At 43.2% G+C, this 21,373-nt stretch overlaps 1 protein-coding gene across 1 annotated transcript in view; it reads right to left on the reverse strand.

The window, feature by feature from the left end:
• kcnn3 (potassium intermediate/small conductance calcium-activated channel, subfamily N, member 3) overlaps positions 1–20,977 on the reverse strand; it is a 52,327-nt gene extending 31,350 nt beyond the window's left edge. Inside the window, exons 1-3 of the mRNA XM_080470893.1 lie at positions 20,892–20,977; positions 19,038–20,152; positions 5,637–5,732 (exon numbers count right to left, since the gene is read on the reverse strand). Coding sequence (XP_080327019.1) covers positions 5,637–5,732; positions 19,038–20,126 — 1,185 coding nt within the window. The 5' untranslated portion in view covers positions 20,127–20,152; positions 20,892–20,977. The remainder of the gene's footprint in view (positions 1–5,636; positions 5,733–19,037; positions 20,153–20,891) is intronic.
• Positions 20,978–21,373: the final 396 nt, after the last annotated feature.

The raw sequence follows: 21,373 nt of genomic DNA on the forward strand, positions 1-21,373 counted from the left end.
TGCACATGCAAGAAGATATTGGCCTAATAGAGAAGCATCCAAGCATGTTAGTCTGATTTCTGGCATCATCCAATGAAACATATCACATGTTGCTGTTTACATGATCACTCAAAAGAGCTGATTACTGTAAATGGGCTTAATGTTTCATTTGACTTTGTGTCATGAAAGTCATATTCAACAATATTTTGGTGAACATAGATACTGTAAGTCCAACCAGGGCTTGTACCTGCACACCAGGGCCATTTGCATACTTATACAATCTACTCTGAAGTTGATATTAAGGTTAATGCTAAAACAGATCTATAACATCATAAAATGTGTGTGCATATAGTTTTAAAATGGTGTCTGTTATCTGTCTCACAGACAGTTTAAAAGAGGTTGAAAAAGCTCATTTATTTATTAAACTACGTGAGAACAATCAGGACAACATTAAGTCGCCAAATCAGTGGAAAGAATCTGAAATTGTCTCCAAAAAGCTGTTGGATGATTGATGACTGCGAAAATAAAACATTGGGGTGTTTAACAGCAAATATCACAGGATGGTTGGCAGTTTTTCTGTGTGCGAGCAGGCTAATTTGTACTGTACTAATTTAATCCGAGCACACAGTGGAATCCTGAGGCAGCAGCATTTCAGTTCAAGTTTTTTTTCCTTTTCTTTTTTCTTTCTTGGACGGTTTTGGTTTCAACGTTCCTGTTTGGTGGATATTAAATGAAAGAAACAAGCCCACGACTGTCAAGTGTGGCTCAGCTGACTGAGCACAAAACTGCAAGGTTCCCACTTCAGATCGAACACTTCTCATGTCAGCTCCCTGTCTCTCCTCCCTGTCACTTCTCATTGGAGCCCCAGCACGACAAAACCACTCGAAACACACAAACATTTGTGTTTCTTGGATTTACCTCCTCCGGGGCCCCAGGGTGAAAAATTCATGTTGAGCCAACATTTTTCCCAAAGCACCCCCCAAAAAAACAACAACACTCGAGCAGAAATGATTATTTATTGAGATGATTGACAATTCCCTGGTACCAGTTTCTCAAACTGTGATTTATTTATTTATTTATTTTACGTATATTTTTCTTTTTTTTTTTTTCTGGAAGAACAAAACAAACCAATCTAAAAATGCTAATCATTAAATTATTTAAGAGCATATTGTTCAGATGTTGATTATAAATCTAATTGTTAGTTACAGCCTTACGGTGCTCCAGTAATTAAATAATACTACTTTGCCTGAGGTTATCTTGACATACAGGGAAACAAATTGAGCAAGTTTAAAACACAATGAACGATCCCACTGTGAGCTAAAGAAAATAATAAAACGTGATTCTGAAAACAATATAGTTTCCACCTTAAGAGAAAACCAGCTGAAGACAGAAGCCAGAGTACAAGTCCTGTCCATCCATCCATCATCCATCCATCCATTCATCCATCCATCCATCCATCCATCCATCCATCCATCCATCCATCCATCCATCCATCCATCCATCCATCCATCCATAAACAGCTTTACTGCACAATCATGAAAGTAACAGGTAGTAGTGGGAGATACAATTTTCTGCCATAACAATAATTCAGTCAAACCAGAGGAGGGAAAATTCACCCGTTCCGTTGAGCAAATCTCACCCTGAGTACACCTGAAAGGTGTAGAGAATAACTTGGTGGCACGTCTAAAAGCTTGCTTCGTCCGACTGGGAATCCACCTCTGCTTCCTGTCCCTGTTTGCTTTCATAACTTACAAAATCACCACTGTCAGGAAATAATAAAAGCTCTTTTCTTTAGTGGCATTGAATAAGAGGAGTATTTGTAATCCGTGATGATGACCTGTAAATTACACTGTAGTCTGGATGTTTTGTTTTTCCTTGTTTCATGCTGAGCACAGTTAAGTTTGGTTCTGTCGTCCCCTGATAGGTCAGTCGAGACAGTGAAAGTAACGGCAGGAGGACGAGGAGAGAAACTTCCCCCCCAAAAATACCAGCAGACTACAGTAGAGAAAATCAAGGTCAAATGTGGACAGGATAGAGGTATTGTTTTTGATGGAGAGAAAGGTGGATTGAGTGATAAGGTACAACAGGGTGAATAGGTGAGAAGCTGAATGCTGTTCAACACAGAGAAAAGGAGTCTGGAGGAAAGGATGTGAAACTCAACAACAAAATTGAATTGAGGCCCAGTGGAAAAGAAGCCAGACAGATCTAATGTGATAATGACGGAGAGGCAGGGGGAGAGAGACAGAAGAAAGAAAGACAAAGAAGAACATTCTGATGGTGGAAAACAACAAAAAAAAGTACTGTGGGGTGAAAGAGTTCGAGAAAGAGGGAGAAATGAGGATCAGTGGAAGAAAGAGAAAGATGGTATAAATGCCTGCTAAACTCGATAACATCACTCTGATGTGAAGAGTCTGCCTCACCAATGTGTGTGTGTGTGTGTATATATATATATACACACACACACACACATATATATATATATATATAAATATATATGTGTGTGTGTATATATGTATATAAATATATGTGTGTATATATATATAAATATATGTGTGTGTGTGTGTATATATGTATATATATATATATATATATGTGTGTGTGTGTGTGTGTGTGTGCGTGTGTGCCATGTGTTGGTGTGTGTGCGTGCATGTAATATCCTGTTACATGCTGGGCAAAATGCTCCGGCAGAGTGTCATAATCTGAGGGTGAGATCTTTATTGAACAACGCCTTTCATTTAGCACAGCACTGCTCCTCATGGTGAGTGTGTGCGTGCGTGTGTGTGTGTGTGTGTGCGTGCGTGCGTGCGTGCGTGCGTGCGTGCGTGCGTGCGTGCGTGTGTGTGTGTGTATTTAGACCATCCAACAATAACGATCCATAGACAAATAAGCCAGTTTTTATGCTGCTCATGCATTTAAGTAAACAGAGCTGATGCCAAAACGCAGGTGCTGATTTATGAAACCAGCATGCATGCAATGAGACATGTATGGTTTCAGGTGGAGCCGTACATGAAAGCCGTTTTCTCACGCATGTAGAGCACTATATGAAAAACCCTCACTATGTCAACACGGTTACAGCAGAATAATTTACCTTTTTGTTTAGATCGTTTATTTCTTGCATCTTTCATTTATTTAAAGGATCGTTCCAGCTCATTATGTAGCATTCTTTTCCTACTGCTAATCACAACACCGAGTGTAGGAGGCTGACCCGTAGAAATGATGCAAACATTTTAATAACGTGTCACACATGAAGAGAAACTGTAAACTTTTTTAGGTTTATTGTTAATGTGCTTACTACTTGGGAATAACTGACCACACATCATATGTGCGCACACTAGCGCTGCACAGCATATTGCAAAGTTATCATCATTCACAAAATCAGCATGTGCAATGTACTATATCGCAAAATACTGATTGAATCGTGATAAATTGAGTTTCTATGCAGTATACTTTCAAAACGACACAATTTTGAAAATGAAAGAAAAATGATATGTGACTTTGGCAGCTGTAAACCATCCCAGCTCCCAGTTACATGAACACAACGTCATATCACTTCCATGATGCTGTGCTCATGGATTTCAGTCATTTTAGTGATCAAGGTGTCATTATAACCAACACAAATAGGAAGAGAACAAGACTGAATGTGTAAAACCATGGACTCAAAGTATGGAAAGGCTTTTAAATGATCTCCATCTTTTCAGTATATTCTTGATAATAATCCAGTTCTCACCTCCCCCGTCCTGCAGTGATACCTGCTCACACGTCTGAAAGTATCCTCTCCAAACTGCTAATTTAATCAAAAGGATTTATTCTCCGAGTAGATTAACAGAAGACCACTTTTATCACCCAACATCTCTCTCTCTCTCTCTCTCTCTCTCTCTCTCTCTCTCTCTTCTCTCTCTCAGCCTTACAAGTAAGTCTCTACTCTTGATCTTCTCCCGCTGGTATTAACGTGCTCGTCACGTGCAGCTTTCACAGTGTGCGTGGGCGGACGACCGACTCTGTATGTGAATGTGACATCAAACTTGCGAGCAGTAACAAGAGCATCTTATTTATCAATGGATGCTCGACTATAGACAGGAAACACATGAACGTGTGCCGCTTGTGCACACACCGAGTCAGCTCCTATTTTAAATTTTTTTTTGCGGTGGATTTCAATACACAGGTCCTGTGAATTATAACGTGATTGCTAGTCTATCAGCCCGTGTGTATGACAGTGAATAAGCAATCACTGTCTGGTTATTGATCCACAAAAAGAAAGCCTGAACCTCAGAGCTGAATTCAACGGAATGAACATCACAAACCCGCTGGAACTTTAATAGACATTTCTAGAAACGTCCAAGTCGTGATGTAGGGTGGGGGTAGACGGGTGTGTGTGTGTGTGTGTGTGTGTGTGTGTGTGTGTGTGTGTGTGTGTGTGTGTGTGTGTGTGTGTGTGTGTGTGTGTGTGTGTGTGTGTGTGTGTGTGTGTGTGTGTGTGTGTGGAATCACAGCATTAAACTAATATGTAGTTGGATGAATGAGTGTGGCTCTGTGCTTTAGCTGGTGGGTGTAATGGCTGGCGTGGGGGCACTCGTTGGGCCCGATTCCCGCAAGGCTCCCATAAATAGTCAATGTGCATCGATTGCAAATGGCTCCAGATGAAAACGCTCGCTAAATGAGCGTGGTACCATTGTATTAGCGAAATGACAAACAGCAAAACAGATATTACGAAGCGTGAAGGCATTTCTGATTGATTGTTTCAGCCTTACAAGAGGTTGAGGCTGTGTGTGTGTGTGTGTGTGTGTGTGTGTGTGTGTGTGTGTGTGTGTGTGTGTGTGTGTGTGTGTGTGTGTGTGTGTGTGTGTGTGTGTGTGTGTGTGTGTGTGTGTGTGTGTTTGTGTGTGTGTGTGTGTTTGTCTGCGACTGCTTGCGTGTTTGTGCGTGTCTATCGAATGACAGGATTGTTACTGGCTGAATGTGTAGTTAACATTCAGTGTGTACCTGCTTGATGCAAAGCCATGCAGACTGTTCTGTCGATCCCAGTAAGACTCTCATTAATGTCATTAATCGGATGGAGTCGGCACACACCTGGGTCCCCTGGTCTATATCAGGAGCCTCAGGGACGGAAACACAGCCGATACCATATGGGCAGAAGGGCTCCCGCTTATGTTTGAGCATAAGCACAGAAAAATAAACAATTCAATATGTTATATGTTGGGAAATGTCTTGCTATAAGTTATATAGGCTCTAAATAAAATAACCTACTACTGTACTCATATTATTGGTTGAATCTGAAGGTAAAGTCCGAGAAAAGTACATGTCAAATATACATATATAAGTCTACAACTGTAATGTTACATGCATGGTTGTTTATCTGTTATTATTTTGTCATTCAAATTTGTCTTCATTAGATTTAAAATCAACTAAATTCTAAACAGTTTCTCATAATGGAATAAATATTAGTTTAAAATTTGACTTGTTCCTTAATATTTTTAATGTTTGGTAAATAAAGTACAGGGAATAAGGCATGAAGGGAAAAGATGAAAGAAATCGCAGTCTGACTATGTCAAGCTGTGTTTACTGTGTTTAGAGTGGAATGTTTTAAAATGTGTTTTGTCCTGGCATGCACCTGTGTGGATATAAGAACACACAATCGTGCATTTTTAATTTTTTTTTACCTGGACTTCCCGAGCATGGTAGGCGATGATGAGCCCCAGCAGGATGACTGTGGACAGGCTGATCAGACACTTCAGAGCCAGTGAATACATGGAGCTCTGCAGAGATAGAAGTGACACACTTATCATCACAAAGAAGCAGCACAAATACAGGTTATACTGGACAATTCAGAGTGAATTCTGCATGATTTGGTTTCATGTTCACAATGTGAAAATGATGGGAAACGACACAATCTTGAAAGGGTCTTGATTGTTCTGTTTCCAGAAGCGCTCCAGCAGTTACTTAAAACCAAATGTCTATTTGTAACAGTAACTTCTGCTGTCTCTCTTATTTAGGCTGCCTTCATAGTGTGCATGTTGTTGTATTGTTGTGACACATCAGCTGAGCTGTCGGCACTCTGTGGGTCAGTCTGAAGACTGGTTCATCCATCAAGTTCGGTTGAAGTTTCATCTCTTAGTTGAAAGTCCAACAGCGGTGCAGATGATAATTTGGCCTGTTTGAGTTAATCTGTCACTATTAAAGTCTGGGATTATCGTCTGCACACACAGAGGGGCACAGGTTTCACCAGTCATGCAGTACAGATGAATAAATGAGAAAAAGCAGCAACAAAATAGCTCACATATTTTACCAAACAGCAGCAGATAGCTCTTATGAAGGACAGCCATTGTTTATATCGGGGCTGTTAAAACATCGTTAACATCGGTTAACACTAAAGCGAACAACCACCTCAGGGACTGGATTTACGATTTCCGAACAATAAACGGTTACTAGCACACCACTGTTAAAAATGGTGGAGTTGGAGTGACACGCGACTTATTTAATTAATCGCTGCGTTCCTGGTGTCTCACTAGCGACACCAGCTGTCACTCCCCTGCTAGAAAGACATTATTATCTCGCTTTTTTAACAAGATATAACTCAACTCGTCATTTCTCGACTCCCTTTTGGAGCCGGATACTCTTCTGGATTGTGTTTCCTACGGCGGACAGTGGCCTTCCTCGCAGCTCGTCGTGACAGTGATGCCACATGAAAGGCCCACGCTGTCATCTTCACACAGACAGTGAGGGAACAACAAGAGGAACTTTAACTAACCACAGCTTGTTCTTGCGGGTTAGCAGCTTCTTTGACTGAGAAATCTCAGAGACTCTCCTATCCGACGTTGTTCAGGGGATCTGATGTCATGCAGCGATGCTGCCGCAATGATTCAAGTGACACATCTCTCTGACTAATCAGCGCTCCGCAGTGTTTCCACGTCATCTCATCAGCCCAGCTCGCTGGAAGCTCTGACAGAGGCGAAACCAAAGAAATACCAGATCCTGCAGGCAACCTCTGTCAGATAGGAAAACCCAAAGCGATGGGTAGAGTCGAGCTGAACCATCCAGGCAGCTGAAGGCAGCTGCACAGCCCGAGCACAGATGAAACACAATAACATTTACAAAAACAGAGTTTCAAAGGCTGAACTGAAGCCGAACGGTAGTATTCCACCCATCAATATCTCTCTGCGGTGGAGTTTTAAGTCCTCTGCTTGTCTGGTTTCATAAGGCCTATAATCAATGCACTGGGGAACTTCCAATCAATACAGCTCATAGCACTTCAGTGGCTTCTTTAACCCCATCACCTCACACACTCACGGCACCACAACACTTTGCCAAGGTATACACAAACACATTCGTACATTAGTCCATTTACACAGGAAACCTCATATAACTACGTATTGGTTCTACAAGATGAAATTATAAGGAAGAATTGTATAGGATTTATTTCCTCTGTGCTGTTTAAGAGGTGTTTTTTTAAATTTATTTATTTTATTCGGTAACTAGATTTCCCTTTGCGGTAGAAAAATGTGGTGCAAAAGTGATTGAAAAATTGATTTCAGGTGGCACAATTGAATAATAAACAAACAAGTCCTACACACGCTATATATAAAACATATACACATTCTTTCCTAATATGCTGGATGTTTGCACAACCCCATACAAGAACCATGGGACAAGAAGACAGACTAAATTGTAGTTCAGGTCAGTGATTTAATCACAATTGGGAATCAGTGCACGAGGTATATTAAACTGCAGGTAACTATAGCAACAAGGCTGATGCTTCACACAGGTAACTCTCACTGGAGGAACACACTTAAAAGACTATAAGAACAAAAATTAACCATTTAGGTACTGGTGATTGCCTTTCTTTCCCCTGCTTCAGCGATATGGTTCATTTGAGGGGGGCGAAGAAAAAAAAGAAATAGTGGATAAAATGTCACTCCTCTTCAGCTGCTGTTACCCTTTGCACACATCATCAATTTTCTTCATGCATCAAGGAATCAAGAGCCACGTTAATTTTTAGTGACACTGCCGTCCCAGGAGACAGAGCACAAGCTGGGCTGCAGGGACGTTGTTCTGTCCGTCAATTGGACGGCAACTCTGGTCCGGGCTGAAAATGGACAACTACTCACACTGATTTGCGATTAGGTTCAGAACACACATGCTGCATGTGGACTTTCTGTGTACTGTCACTGGCAAAGTGACATTTTTGGCTCGCAATGAAATCTACTGAGATCAAGTTTCTCTTCATTTGGCCGCAGGGTTTTCATTTTCTAGTCTTAACTATCAAACCAGTGGCTATGAAATGTAACGTTCGTGGTCCTCAGAGGTCGTCCCTTCACTTCCACAGATCACAGTCATCAGGTCTGTGTTCATTGTTTATGAAGTATTTTGGTTTATGACCGAAAACATTTCCAGCCACACGTGGGCAGATTTATTTCACGGGGGTGATTTCAGTCCATAGCGTTATTTATTTATTTTTACACATCCTTCCCAGGAATAATTACCGCCGAAATTGCCTCCATTTTTTTTTAATCAGCTTTCGTGAGAAAAAAAAGCAGGAAGTTGCTCTTTATGCCAACCTGAATGAAAAATGTGAACACCAACTTTTAGGCCTACGTCGGAACCAATACAACGGGAGGAAATTATATTCTTCAGCTACAACTAATAAGCTCATTAACAGTCTGGCGTGGATTGTTTTTCTCTCCCGGTCCCATTATATCAGCCTGTATTTGGTAACAACTTTGAAAACTAGTGGTGGTAAAAGCCTCTCGCACAAGACGTCGGCCATTACTGTTTGTACGCTGCTCATGGATTAACATAAACTTGTTACTTTTGTACAGTGATAGCCAAATAATTTTTTATCAGCAGGCTGCATTTTGCTGCTCCATCTTCTCTTTTGCGTTTTAATTTTTTACATGTTGATTAAAGCCACTAAGTACAATACATGTATTTCAAATCCAAGTGAGACTCCCAGTCATCAAGAGTGAAAGTCATATCGGCCTGTCAAACTTTCATTTACAGTTCATTTTGCTTATTTTATAATTAGTTTGTCTTCATTATATTTACATCAAAATGGTGTCTTTTCATAAAATATGGACTATATTCAAGGTGGACTTTATTTGAACTTCAACTTAAATTCTATATTACTATTTAAACTTTTCTTATTGCTTCTTCATCGTGATTCATTGCCCCACCCCGTCTTCATTAATGGCACCATGACTACCAGGAACTAGAATGTGAATGTGTTTCCACGTCAAAATACTTTTTTCATCTTTCACTATCACATAAAAAGAGAAATGGAACAGTGAGTGTAGAAATGCCTCAGGTTAATGGAAGTGAGATGAATTGGTGTAGCAGTAGAGGAGGCAGGTGATGGGATAAGATGGAAGCAGATGTGGTGACCCCTGAAGGCAGGAAAGACCACGAAGAGCAAGATGCTGTCATCACAGAAACTGTATTCAACAGAAGTATGCATAACTTCAGGTATCGACCATTAGCAGGTTTTGCATTTTATGGTCCTATGAAAAAAACAAGACAGGTGTTTCTCTTTGAAGGTTTCTATTTTTTTACAACAAAGTCACATGGATAATCGACTCCAACATCTTCAAACTGGCTGATATGCTGGTGGGACTCACAGTTCCCACGGAAGCGTGTCACATATAATTTTTTCTTTTTTTTTTCTTTCAGCAAAGTAAATTACTTCTGTTTTTCCCTAAATGACAAAAGCTATCAACAAAATTATGCAGTTTTTTTATTCCATGTTTTAATATTTAATCTACTTGATGGCGTAATTTGTTAACTTTTCATTCAGTGTCAGTACGCAAAAGCTTCGACAACCTGTCCAGCATTTGCATAAAAACAGAGATTGAATACCAACTGTTCAAAATAATACTTTTTTTATTAAATCAAGAAAAAAAACACAAAACAAAACAAAACAACAAAAAAAAAGAAGACTTATTTTCACTTATTTTACAGGCTGAAAAAATGTTGCATCCGGTGTTTTGTTTAGTAGAAGCTGTACTCGCTCAACTGAGTCATTTGTTCATATCAGCTCAAGGACTCTGCTTTGAATTGCAGAATAAAACCCACAAAAACCCAAAGCATATTCATTCTCAAGATACACAAGGTCATATAATGCACAACGGCCCAACGCCGTCTGCAGGAGAAAAGTTGAGCTGCTGGTTCAGATCAGATATATCAGTGGTTAAGGAGGATACGTTTAAGCATTCAACACCAAACACGGTCTTAATCGGAGTGTGCACTCAGAGTTTAGACACAATGCTCAGCCCCTTTCCTGCACAAAGTTATTAAGCAGAATCCACATTGCATTTTTGGGTTCATGAATATATATTGCAAGTCACCCTTCTGGAAAATAGAGTGTGTGATTGTGTTATTGTGTTTATTTAGGGTCTCTGTTGATGCTTCATGGCCTTAATGGTATTAATTCAACATTAAACACTGACAAGCACTGACTCGCACACACACAAACACACACACACACCTGCACACACACACTGTGTGCTAATCCTTGCTGACAACCTCATTGGTTAAGAAAATTATTCCCAGTAATTATCAAAATAGAAGAGGACTGTTTATGTGACTGTCTACTCTTTTCACCCTCAGTATAATACTCAAAGTTGCACAAACACATATGGGCCTGCTCACATTTGTTGCTCTTAAAGTGTGGTTATGGGCCACTGCACAACGCTGAGAAAATACCATCTAGCTTTGGCTCACATGATTTCCTCTATCAGCTTGCCCAAAGCCCGAGCTGTCTTTTGGGTCTTTATTTGCTTGTGCGCTCTTATCCTTTCTCTCTCTCTCTCTCTCTCTCTCTCTCTCTCTCTCTCTCTCTCTCTCTCTCTCTCTCTCTCTCTCTCTCTTCACTGCTAACATCTCATTTGTACTCACTGAAGCAAACTACGAGCAAAGGAAGCCAACACTGTTGTGCTAATGAGAAAAATGCAGGTTCCAGCCTTGGCTTTGAGCAGCATATCTGTTTAAACACAGTCACAGTGGTGAGCTGAAATGTGACTCGCCTCGAGTTTACATCGTCGTCTCTTTACTCTGCATTTACCCCCAGCCATCTGTCGACCATTCATATTTTTTTCCACAATTCTGTCCATTACACTGCATTTTGCTTCAGCCTGTTTCCACTTCACTCCCTTCACATTTATGCGGAATAACTCATCTGTGAGGGAAGAATACGTGCCTCCATACTGCCTTCTGTTCATTTTGGCATTTTTCATAGCACAATCACTGTGAATTCTCGATTCTAATTGGCTGGAAGGAGTACATTAGTTTTCAGTGGCTGTCATCTCTGGCTTAAGTGTCTGCCAGTCTGCATGAATGCACAGACACTTAAATTGAAAACTGTAATGATGAAGGAAAGTGCATACAGATGTGGAAGCAGACAGCTGCAGGTCTGCAAACAGCACAAGAACATGTGCATACACACACAGCTACACACTGCACCTGATATGGTACTAATGCGTTTGCAACCATCCATCCAACCTTCTAGCTAAAAGGCAAAGGACACAGGAAACAGGTGACCATTCCATCACAGGCCAAACACAAATAAACCAACAATCACACACACACACATAATCAAATCTACAGGTAAGAGACATTAATCAATCTCAAGCCCACACCAATTATGTAATAATGGCTAATAACATAATAATTATCAGTAATGTAATAATTTTGACCATTTTGAATGTAATAAAAGCTAAGATTTAAGAGGTTTGTGAACATCTTCCCTTCTTTATGTTTGAGTGTCTGCCTCTCAAGTCACATAAATGAGCAGAACATTATTTATTTCATAACCACATAATTTTTCCAACAATAACAAAAAAGAAAAAAGCCAAATTTGCTTATCAGTACTCCTGAGAAGCCAAAACAAAAGGGCGCGTAGAATGCAGATGATATATCAGACTTCTACTGCACTCAAGTAGCTGGAAACTCGCTCAGTTACCAGGTTACAAAGTGCCATTTTTCACTTGGGAGCATTCACATGACAATAACAAATTGCTCACAAGTCTATTCCATGAGAATCTGCAGATAAAAGATCATTTTGTAAACACACAGATGTAAATATGGCGATAAAGTCAATATTGTTGATGGATGTTCCTTCCAGATATTTGGTTTGTTTCATTTAGCTTTCCAAACACACAGGCTATGAATGAAAATGTTTTGAACATCACAATTTCCCACCAGCGAGTTTCCAGTTTGATAGCATCGTGGTTGATATTTTCCCACCAGAAAGCAGGAACTTTCCTACTTTCCAGTGACTCTGGATGCAACAGGTGTGAACCAGCAATACAGTGAGAGATATAGATTCTTACTAAAGCAGCCTTTTTGGGGGGCAAACTGAATAATAGTGTGTTTGTTATTGTTATTAATTAAAAGCTTACAAGCAGTATGGATAGAAATGTGGCTTAGTGTGTGTTATGTAAGACGTCTCGCAAACACCCACACGTTCAGGGGTTACTTCAACGCGAACGGAAACACGAGGGGGTCCAGTGTGATGGGGAGTTACCTGCTCCACTCGTTTCTTGATGAATGACAAAAGACCCACTTTTTTTTTTTGTCACAGTGGTGTTGCCCAGCAACCGGCAGTGTTACCAGCGATCTCAGGTGTAATTATTTGAATAAGTGATAAACGGCTGAATTTCATTCAGTTGCTTCAGTTTCGGGGGGCTGCTATTGCAGACTCACTGTCACACTGTCGGCGCACGCAGGGACACCCGGCACAGACAGAGTCACTGTTAATGCCGTTTAGTAACACCTGCGCTTTAGCGTCTCCGCTGGAAAATGGACGTGCAGACACGCAAACTGCTGTTCTATAAGAAATGGCCTCTGTTGTAGTCTTTCCAACAGAGGTGTTGATAAGTGTGCCACTAGCTATAATTATGGAGCTAAATCTTCAAGTCTCGGAAAGCGTTTTTATTCATAATGTCAAACTATTCCTCCAAAAACTCCCAGGAATAGAAACCGGAGCAATTATTGGTGTGAAAATGCAACTAACAGGCAGTAGAAGGTGGAGGAAAGAAAACTGTTTTGATGGTATTATCTTTGTGGAATGATTGGGAACTACATTGTTTATGTATTTTGGTTCAGGGGGTCACGTACAGTCATTTTTCTTCTCAACTTTACCAGTAAAATAAACCTAGACATGCTCACAGCTGCATCATAAAACTGTCCTTGTTAACAGGCCTTTTACAAAATATAATTACAAAAAAAAGTGCAATTTGAACTCTGATGTGCCGTAATGTGCCGTGTTACTGCTATTTCACCACCAGAGATGTGGCGAGCTTTCACCTCCAGCATTGTGTTGCTACATTTTCTGGCCTACTTTTGCATTAAGAATCTACTTTTTCTGAAACTGCGCAGCATCAAGTGGACAAATTCATAACAGCAGTCACTTTTATTGGGAAAAAAAAAAAAAAAAAGCAGTTTGCCTGCATCATCCATCGATCTTCTATATCGCTTCATCGGGTGGAGCAAATCCCTGCTAACTATGGGCGAGGTCAGGTTACTCCCTGGACAGGTCTCCAGTCCATCACAGGACAAACAGAGAAACACACAACCGCACACACTCACATTCAAACCGCAGTACCTTGGCGAGCGCCAATAACTACGCCACTGTGCGGCTAACCAGTTATATATTGTTTTAAATCTTTGCGAGGTCAATCAGGCCTGATTAAACCCTCTTTCTTTGCCCCAAGAGCTGCATATTTGACACCCCTCATGTGGCGCTTTATGTGGATATGTAGTTTGTGCACGTGTGTTTCCTCTTTCTTTTACCCAGCTGGGCTTAAGTGTGTGATTAGTGCGTATTGATCACAGGCTTGGTGGAGAGCATGCGGAGATAATGGGGTTTTTGAGCTTCTTTTCGTTCAATTAGCGAGCAGACATACGTGCACATGGGTGGAGACGCACTCGCAGAGGAGAGTTTCCCGCTGACTGTCCCCACCTCACCCTTATTGCCACAGATGTTAAAGCAAATACTCGTCGCTTGCCGACACACACTCCCTTCGTAGTGATAAGTCGCTCACTACATGCGTCAGTTGTGAATATCAATGAATATAAATGCGAATGTATGTTTGCACGTGCGCCTGTGAGTATGCTGTAATGAGTTAGCCTTGAGGGTCTCTCCCTGTCAGAGTGATGCCTCCTCGCAATCAGTCTCCAGGGAAACAGGCAGTAGACGGAGGAGCGATGTCACCTTAGCAGGATAAACACACACACACACACTCGACTTTACATTGACACACACCATTACAGCCAAATACACTCCATTAAATCCAGACAAAGGGAGCTGTGAACACACACACACATTAGCAGGTGCATCCATGGGCAGTATCATGACAGTGCTGAATACATGAAGACATAAAGACACACATTCCAGACGCGTATACACAGAGGAGACAACGTGCACTGTGTGACATGATTGTGTTACCGGTGAATGATGCAAGTCCTAACACACCCATGTGTACCAACACAGTCACACACACTGACAGTTGGTAGGCTAGCCTTGTTACACTGAAGGAAATGAGCATATCTGTACCTGTTAGTAGCAAGACCTGTGGGATCTACAGTCCCTTAGAAGCCTGTGATCTAGAAGATAAAGGGAGTGTGGGGTGGAGGAAGAGGGAGGAGGAGGAGGAGGAGGAGAAGAAGAGGGGGAAAGCAGCACAGAAGTGCTGAGATGGCTGATAGCTCCTTCAGAGAATATGGTGGCAGTTGGCGATTTTAATTCCCTGATCATCCACATGTACAGTGGGAAAGGCAGCGCGCAGCCACTGTAAGTGGCCGAGCAGAGAAAGGTCCGGAAAGGTCTGCCAGTAAATGTCTGCGAGAAATGTCATAGATATATGAGCGAGGGCGGGGGCGGCAGGAGGGGTGACAGTCGCGCTAGAGGAATGAGGAAGACGTAAGCCTTCTGAGATGGCAATGACCCCCTTGGGGATACGGAGGCATATTTAAGACTAGCCAAAGAGGAAACATAGCCACCCCTTGCGAGGGAGGGATAGGACGGTGGGGAGGAGAGCGAGTCCCTACTGCTGATCAATGAAATCATTGATGCTTGTGGTGAGAAACAGACAGTGAGTGGGTCCGTGCTCGCACTTGATACCCCGTCCCTCTGCCTCACACGTGTGCTAAGTGTGTGCAGTGACAGTGTGAGAGCCGAAGTATACAACAGCTGTGAATTCCCTCAGAATAGCCGTGGCAGCCTGCAACACGGTGTGGAGCGCGGCCCCTACGTGGGCCTCGGTGAAATGATCTATTGATCTGACGGTCACGGGCCACATGGCAGCGTCCCCAGCGCCCACTGGCCTCAGTTATTCTCAGATAGAGACACATGTCAGACAGGGACCCCCTGTTCCTACTGTAATAAAATCAATAATAGAAGCTCTTTTAAGAGGAACTGTCCACACAGTGCTGTTAACATTCTGTGGCGTGGAGGTCTCGGGTCAGCAGCAGTGATAGTGATGGTGACAAGGGGTCACATGACATGCAGAGTTAAAAGGGGCTGACACTTTGAACGGGTACAGTAGAAAAGATAAGTTATGATAGCAATTTAAAAAGCTCGGTTCACTTTCATCTTTGAAGCTTTTTGTGGGAAAAGTCACCATTTTGCCTGAGAGCAAATTAAATTATTTCACATTCATGAATTATTTCATCATCCAATATTCTCTCAGCATAATCCGTCTCAGCCCGACAACTGTGACTAGATATTTACAGTACAGGAATTTACTGCTCAAAGTGCTGACTGCCCTGAATGGCAGCGTTTACTTTGTCCGCGAACAGAAGTGAACTTCATGAAATCAGACGCGACCTTCTCCGTAGACATTAACCTGGCTGAAATGATCAGGATGAGAGCAACGAATAAAAATCTGAGCTGCAGCTACAGTATGTGATGACAAGGGCTTCAGGACTGTTTTTGCACATGAATATACATACGCTTACTCACTTTAGCTCCAGTCACGAACACGGTGTCCTCCGCTGTTAACCTTTTTCCCTTTATCCTTCCTAACACACACAGAAACACACACACGCTCCACACAATCCAACCCACCCTGTTTAGTTCCATTCTTATTCTTCATCTCTATTTTTGGGAACAAGATAGAGCAGCTGAACCTTCGAAGAAAAAAAAACAAAAAAAACCAGCACAAGCGTTGGTGGAAAATACACACACACACACACACACACACACACACACACACACACACACACACACACACACACACACACTATGTACAGTGACATTTACTTAAAAGCTACGGTTAAAGGACCCACATGTGCACTTTGAATAGCAAATTGTGGTTAAAGTTGAGCTTCACCTGAGATTTAATCTAAAGAGTTCTGGGTTTTAACTTGTAAAGCGGAAGCTAAATATGGGGGCGGTTCAGCATATATGGAATAATCCTGTAACTGCCATACCTGTTACAGTCGGTTTATTTCATCATTGAAATTGTCTTCACTTCATTTGCACTACCTTCTAAGAATGTCTTTCAAAAATGAAAAGATCTTAGTTTTAAAATGTGAATCTCACTTATTGTCCTTTTTCTCATGTATTTATTTTTTGGTGGGGGGGGGGGGGGGGGGGGCGGGGATTCAGGCAGACACCCCAACCCCTAGTATATCTTATATTTGATAAAAGCTTTCTCTTTCTCGTATATATGACGGTATATACTCTTAAACCAGCACTGACGCCTGTCAATACACAATACAGCCACTCAGAAAGACAGCCTGTGTATGCGGAGGCAGACAGCACATGTGTGGGTTGTGCGATCATTATCAATAATCAATATATGAAATCATTCAAAGGCTCCCCTCACTTCCAGAGTGTTTTAAAGTGCTGCCTGAACCTCTCCACCTTTCTCTGCGCTATCTTCCCATTCATCTTCCTTTCCGATCTCTCTTTCATCCTCATGATCTCCATCCATTTTTCACAACAACCAGCAGGCTGCCATCCACCTCAATTACCTAAGTGAGAGTTGGAGTTGTCTGATGGGACGTTGGTGTCTGTTGGACAGAAACCAAATGCAGAAGCGGAATAAAAAGAAAAGAGGAGAATTTATAATTTGATTTTGAACTGAATTTTAAAGCGTTGCAAATGGATCCTCGCCTTAAACCCCGAATTCTTGATTAACTTTAATTTTCAGTTCCTAACAGGATATCGTAATGGTCATAGATTAATCAATAAAGTAAGAGCTCTGCTAATCACAGTGTTCACCCAGCTCAAATTTGCATGTCACTCCTTATTGATAGACAGCGCTGCCTATTCAAGACGAGGGCTGCATTGATTGTAACTTAAGAACCTAAATCAGGCTTTTCATTATCGCCTCTCATTTTTTCTCTCCTTCTACAGACTTTCATTCTTGCCCAGCCGCTTCTCTCTTCCGATCACACTCCCCCCCAGTTCAACGCCCACTGCAAGAGCAGAGGAGCAGAGGGAGAGAGAGAAAGGGAGGGAAAAAAACGAACGAAAGAAAAGGACTAAAGAGACAGGCGTGCAGTTGAGATAGAAAAAAGGACAGACAGAGCGAGAGAAAAGAAGACAGCCATCTCCTTCAAGAAGCAGGGCAGGCCGACTGAAAGGAAGAAATGAGACGAGGAGGGACTGTGAGAGACATTCAGACTATGAATTTTCATTAATAAAAAAGACACTACATCTTAAACAATGAATAGTGAGATGAAGACAGAGGCGAAGAGGAATAAAAGCAAAGACACAGCTGGTAACAGAGAGCAGACAGAGCCTCCGTGATCTGACAGTAACAGAAAGAAACCAAGAACCAACCACAGAGACCACAGAGTACCGACAGAGGAGGAGAGTGGGAGGGATGCGAGACACACCCAACTGTCTTATGGACTACCTGTAATTGTCTGCACTGGTATGAGCCCTCACACCCATTCCCATGATCAATGATCCATGTATGACAAGCTACAGGGGTGGATGTGCCGTTTCCACCTTATTAACTGAAGAAATGCATCCCTGTGTGATATAACAGACCCCCAAAAAAGAAGAAAGTACCCTCAGGAAGGTGAGCGCGAGATGCTCCCAGGATCATCGACACAATCACGTACATGGACGTACACAACCAAAATAAACAGACAAAAGCAGCCAGGGGCCAATTCAGCTTATTACACTCCCCATTACACAGACAAATGAGATCTCGGCCTCCTACAGATAATCTGCCCCCCCCCCCCCCCCCCCCCCCCCCCCCCCCCCATGTCCTCTGCATTAAGTCACCCAGAAGCGGCAGCTTGGTCATTACAGTGAACGCAGCACGTCAACAACTTTTGGACAGTTTAGGTCAAACTCGTTGAGATGGAGCGATACTGGATTTAGTGGCCAAATGGTTATTTTTGGCCACTGTCTTGTTGGATGAAGTATCTCTCTGACCTTTGGGGTCATGTGTGTTACCTTAATGTCACTGATTAAAATCTTTAAGTTGCCATTTGTCATCACTTGTTTTAATCAGAAAAGTACAAGTCTGAAATGGAGCAAAAATGCCACAATGGGACACATTTATGCTTTTACATCCCAGCTAGTGGTAGACGAGGACAAAGCGGCTCATTTAATATAGCTATGATTTAGCTTTATCAAAGGAGAGCTCCTGTAGTTTACAATCATACCTTTAAATAATAATAATAAAAAAAGACCTATGTGGTGTTAATGTCCCTTATTTGGAGATACTGAACTATTGGAGGCACATTTAAGTTTTATAAGCAGCAGTGGTCAAGATAACTTGACTTTTTACCTTCTGCAAGGGTTCACCAGCACAGCCCACTTCCCATGATGCAACTGGATAGTGAGTGAACCCTCCCCGTGTGCTTTCTGCTTCCCATTTTCCTACACTTTGTATGCCGAAGCATGCTTTATTGTATAACTTTTCCTGCATGTGCAGAGATAAGTGCTGATTCTGCCATGTCATCATCAGGGTTAGAGAAACTTTGCTAGGCCTCTCCTGGAGTAGAGGTATTGCATAACTGCTGCATAACTGCGGAGTCCCTGAATTTTATGCTTTTGAACTCATTGGAAAGTGTCAGCTTGTGTCACTGGTTCATATGCTCACCTTACTGTACACGCCCCAGGACAGCTCTGTCTCAATCACCATGACGACGATGCCAAACATCCCAAAGATGAGGGCGTAGTCGCTGAGCCGCTTCCTTTTCTCGAACAGTGCCCTGCGATGGCCCAGTTTATAGCCAATGTTTTGGTTCTTTCGTTTGGGAGCCTTGGAGGTGCTGCCCCGGGCCCCTGTGCCCACCGCCCCGACCCCTCCCTGCCGGCTCCCCCGCCCCGGCTGCGCCCGCCGGCTCTCCACCAGCGCGTGGTTCTGATGGTAGATGGACATCTGATTGGATGTGGAGTCGGTGATATCGTACCCACTTCTGGGGTACGGCGAGTCTTCTTTGGATGAAATGACAATCTCTGGGGGACTCTGGACAGGGGGCTGATTGGTGGAGGCCTGGGTCATCGCGTAGGTAGGAGGGGGCTCGCGTTGTCGCTCGTGTCCCCCGGCGGCCGTCGCCCCCGCAACAGCTGAAACACCGCCCTCTTTGGTTTCGCTGCTGCTGTCTGATTCGATGAGGTTTCTCCTGGAGGCGCTGAGGCGGCTCAGGGGTTTCATGACCCCACCTGTGTACTTACAGGAGCTCATGGCAATCTCCGTGAAGGGGTTACTGTCCCTGCGGTGAACCAGAGGGCTGGCCTGCCTGTGTTTGCAGCCCCTCTCTCTGTCGCGCTCCCGGTCCCTCTCCCGCTCCATGGAGGGCGAGTGGGAGGAGTAGAAGAGGGCGTTGTAGACTGGGGAGTTGTCCCCGCTCAGGCTGTGCTGGGAGCCCAGGCAAGAAGACAGCGGGGTGCTGGTGGGGTGCAGGGCGTTGGGGATGGGCGGTGGCAGAGGTTGCGCTCCAGAGGAGGACAGGGGCAGCTTGGGAAGGGACGATGGAGGCAGGTTGGGCGTGGCAGGCGACTGAGATGGGGTGCTGCCATTTAGACGGTCGAGGCTCGATCCTCCCATGTGGTTGGAGTGGTTTGATCCTGGCTGATTGCCGGCGGTGGAGGGATGTGTGATACTGCCCAGGGGAAGGAGGAAGCGCTGGTCCTCGTCCTCGCTTCCTCCTAGCAGAGCCAAGCTCAGAGAAGGGGGAGGCTCCATAGTCACAGCTCTGGCAACCCGCCTCTCTACGTTCAAACACACACAAAAAGCAGAAGTACTGTAAAAGGAGACACGAGATAATGATGGATAATACTGAGTCTTTATCATTATGGTAATAATAAAAAGACAGACAGAAAGAGGATGAGCAGCGTGGAGGATAACGTTCCGTTAAAACAAATGAGGGAGAAGACTGAACTCCAAAAAGCTGAAGACGTATGACATGTAGGGGCAACAGAGTGAAGAAAAGTGGTCATAATTGGGGAATATGTTTTTCTTGAGTCACATTTGAGTCAGCTGCCCAGTCTGTCTCTCTCTCTCTCCCTGCGTGTGTGTGTGTGTGTGTGTGTGTGTGTGTGTGTGTGTGTGTGTGTGTGTGTGTGTGTGTGTGTGTGTGTGTGTGTGTGTTTCCCAGCGTCTTCTTGTTCTCTCACATCCCACAATGCTCCCAGCAATCTATTCCATAAAATGTCATCTGTGTTACATTCTTGTTAGCCAGGAGGACGGTGCAAATCCTCCGGCTTTACACCATGGAAATGAGATCAGGCTCAGAGAAGATGAGCATTTTATTCCCACAGTCAATTAAACCATTTTGAAAGCAGGACAAGTGTTGTCTGTGTGAAAAACCCTCAGTTCACTATAAGTTGGCTGCGTCCGATTGATCCAAAACAATAACCTACTTTCAGTATGATATAACCAGACACCTTCAGCACCCCCCCCCCCCCCCCCCTCCTCCTCCTCATCCTCCCTGTCTGTTTCTCTACCTACCTCCGACCTCTTCTCTCTCACTCCCTGTCCCCCAGGGTAGTTGTGTTGAATCACTGGCTGGATGAAAACAGTCCACCACACTTTTTCTTTTTCATGTTGTCACGGCCATGCCATCATCTCCCGGCTTGGTCTCCTCTCATATAGGTTCCTCCACAGGTTCCCTCCGCTCGCCTCTCGAGAAATCACGCGTCGCTCCCCGCAGATGTTTCCTCCGTCTGCGCTCCACTTGACGCGATCAGTTCGTTTCCCTCTCAGTCAGCGGTGATGTATCGATGGCTCCCATTTTGATCCGGTCAGTGGAGATAAGCAGCAGATGAGGAGGAATAATCCATGGTGACTGGATTAAAAAAAAATAAAAAATCGCCCAACCTGTTGGTTTGCGTGCGCGTCAAAAAAAAAAAAAGAAAGAACAAAAAAAGAAAAGACGAGCAGCGGCTGGAGAAAAGACGCGCGGCTGACGGTCCTTCAGATGAGCTGGAAAG

This window comes from Lipophrys pholis (genome assembly GCF_963383615.2).
Source record: "Lipophrys pholis genome assembly, chromosome: 9".
Lineage (NCBI taxonomy): Eukaryota > Metazoa > Chordata > Actinopteri > Blenniiformes > Blenniidae > Lipophrys > Lipophrys pholis.